Here is a 2,846-nt window from a genome sequence, read left to right as displayed (position 1 = left end):
ACACACACACACACACACACACACACACACGCACAGACACACAAACACACGCACACACAAAACACACCTTATCTCACCTTAAAAGAGATAAAGTTAGCATTTTTCAACCTAGCATTACCCCTTAGCACCCAGCCTGTTAGCATTAGCTACCTGTTAGCAGCCAGCCTGTTAGCATTAGCTACCTGTTAGCAGCCAGCCTGTTAGCATTAGCTACCTGTTAGCAGCTAGCGCCTCCAGTTGGCAGTGCAGAACCTCTCCGGACTTGGCTCTCCTCAGAGACTCCAGGTTCTCCTCTAGAACCTTCTTCCGTCTCCGAACCTGACGAAGAACCAGACTTGCCTCCTCCAACATGGACGGGACCACGGGCCTCCTTCGGTCCAGCGCGGGCCGGGGCTGCTGGGAGAACTGGGACTGGGTGTGATGGGGCGGATTATGTTGGGACTGGGACTGAGACGTTTGGGATTGTAAACGGTTTGGATGAGAGGGGTTTTGTTGGGACTGTAGCGAAGGTCTTTGGTAGGACTGGGACTGGGTTTGGTGGGACTGGGTTTGGTGGGACCGGGTTTGTTGGGACTCAGGTTGATGAGACTCAGGATGTTGGGACTGGGACTGTAGGAAAGGTCTTTGGTGGGACTGGGACTGGGCTTGTTGGGACTCAGTTTGTTGGGACTGGGACAGTAATTGGTCTGGTTGGGAGTGGTGGTGGTCTGGTCCATGTCTGGTGGTTCTTGGAGAGTTTTCTGGCTGTTGGAGGACAGAAAGTCATTCAGATTTTAGGTCAACAATAAGACCAGGAAGCTACTCTACAGCAGGTTCTCCCTGTGGGGGGTCTATGTTTACTCTAAGAGTACGTAGGTGTGGGAGAGAGGCCCTGTACAGACTGGACAATAAAGACCAGCCCACCTAATAAATATATATATACACACACATATATATATATAAATATATATATATATATATATACATACATATATATTGAATATACATTTTTCTCTGCCAACTCACGTTCAGCAGCGTCTTCATCTCCGTTTTCAAACGTCTCATCTCCCTCAGCATCTCATTGGCTGTCCTCGCCGCCGCTCGACTGTGATTGGCCGAGGCCCGGTGGGGACTTCCTGCAGCCGGTTGGGTTGCCATGGAAACACCGGGAGCCCAGTCCTCTCTAAAATATATAAAATATATAAAACACAAAAAACATAAAATATATTAATATATATATTTATATAATATTCATCTATATGCCGATGACACAGTTTTATATATACATCTAAATTCAAAATATCTGAGATTCAAACCTCACTTCAATTTGATTTGAATCGTATTCAAACATGTTTATCTTCTAATGTGTTTCTATTGAATAGTAAGACGTCTTATAGCTTTATGCAACTAGATCTGCATGAGCATAATAACCTGAGGTCACATTTCTGGATGTTACACCTCTAGTCTATGTCGAGGAGTTTAAAGATGAGGCTGGACTCCCGTCTCACCTGCAGACCACATACAGGGTCTTTAAAGATCAGGCTGGACTCCCGTCTCACCTGCAGACCACATACAGGGTCTTTAAAGATGAGGCTGGACTCCCGTCTCACCTGCAGACCACATACAGGGTCTTTAAAGATCAGGCTGGACTCCCGTCTCACCTTCAGACCACATACAGGGTCTTTAAAGATCAGGCTGGACTCCCGTCATACCTTCAGACCACATACAGGGTCTTTAAAGATCAGGCTGGACTCCCGTCTCACCTTCAGACCACATACAGGGTCTTTAAAGATGAGGCTGGACTCCCGTCTCACCTTCAGACCACATACAGGGTCTTTAAAGATCAGGCTGGACTCCCGTCTCACCTTCAGACCACATACAGGGTCTTTAAAGATCAGGCTGGACTCCCGTCTCACCTTCAGACCACATACAGGGTCTTTAAAGATCAGGCTGGACTCCCGTCTCACCTTCAGACCACATACAGGGTCTTTAAAGATCAGGCTGGACTCCCGTCTCACCTTCAGACCACATACAGGGTCTTTAAAGATCAGGCTGGACTCCCGTCTCACCTTCAGACCACATACAGGGTCTTGGGAAAGTATCGGTCCCCTTGAACTTTTCAACCTTTTGACACATTTTTTTTTACCATGTGGCACTTTGAGATTTTTGCAAATATAAATTAAATTTATTATTATTAATTATTATTATTATTATTAATTATTATTATTATTAATTATTATTATTAATTATTATTATTATGATTTATTATTATTATTATGTTTTATTATTATTAATTATTATTATTATTATTATTATTTATTAATTATTATTAATTATTAATTATTATTATTATTATTAATTATTATTATTAATTATTATTATTATGTTTTATTATTATTAATTATTATTATTATTATTTATTAATTATTATTATTATTAATTATTAATTATTATTATTATTATTATTATTATTATTATTTCAGGCTTCAAACATAAAGATCTAACATGTTATTGTGTGTGTAAGAATCTCCAACCAGTGGGACACAGCTGTAACTATTTTAGCAAATAAAAACTGAAAGTGGTCTAACTCTCCATCAGAGATGAAATATGGATTTCTAGCTCGATGACGTCACCTCATCGAGCCGAGCACGAGTGTTGGGACACGTTGCTAAGCAACGCGTGAGTCTGGCGTCCATGTTAATATTATTACATCTTGTTGTATTAATCACTCGGTTAATAAGACGCCCTCCAGGACCTGGAATTGCAGGCGAGGAAAGGAAGGGAGGGGGGGGTCAGAGGGGGGACTGAAGTGAGGCATGCTGGGAGAAAGATAGTGCTGACATCATCGCCTATAAAATCGCCGCCAA

At 41.9% G+C, this 2,846-nt stretch overlaps 1 protein-coding gene across 2 annotated transcripts; it reads right to left on the bottom strand.

Annotated features, from left to right (window-relative positions):
- Nucleotides 1-194: 194 nt before the first annotated feature.
- On the bottom strand, nt 195-1,186 carry LOC117939862 (protein TALPID3-like). 2 transcript variants are annotated; one of them, XM_034865284.1, is made up of 3 exons: nt 1,006-1,186; nt 568-744; nt 195-537 (listed from the first exon to the last, which is right to left on the bottom strand). In XM_034865284.1, exons 1-3 carry the CDS (start codon nt 1,135-1,137, stop codon nt 211-213), a joined length of 636 nt encoding a protein of 211 aa, XP_034721175.1. In that variant the 5' UTR covers nt 1,138-1,186; the 3' UTR covers nt 195-210. The 2 variants fall into 2 exon arrangements, with proteins under 2 accessions (XP_034721175.1, XP_034721174.1); XM_034865283.1 differs by having other exon boundaries at nt 195-744.
- Nucleotides 1,187-2,846: the final 1,660 nt, after the last annotated feature.

Source organism: Etheostoma cragini, unplaced genomic scaffold, assembly GCF_013103735.1.
Source record: "Etheostoma cragini isolate CJK2018 unplaced genomic scaffold, CSU_Ecrag_1.0 ScbMSFa_1317, whole genome shotgun sequence".
NCBI lineage: Eukaryota > Metazoa > Chordata > Actinopteri > Perciformes > Percidae > Etheostoma > Etheostoma cragini.
This window is presented reverse-complemented; position numbering and strand designations above follow the sequence as displayed.

Coding starts and splice junctions, on each gene's coding strand:
- LOC117939862 (XM_034865283.1), bottom strand. CDS start 1,137: ATGGCAACCCAACCGGCTGCAGGAAGTCCCCACCGGGCCTCGGCCAAT. Junction 745..1,005: donor AGATGAAGACGCTGCTGAAC/GTGAGTTGGCAG, acceptor GTCCTCCAACAG/CCAGAAAACTCTCCAAGAAC.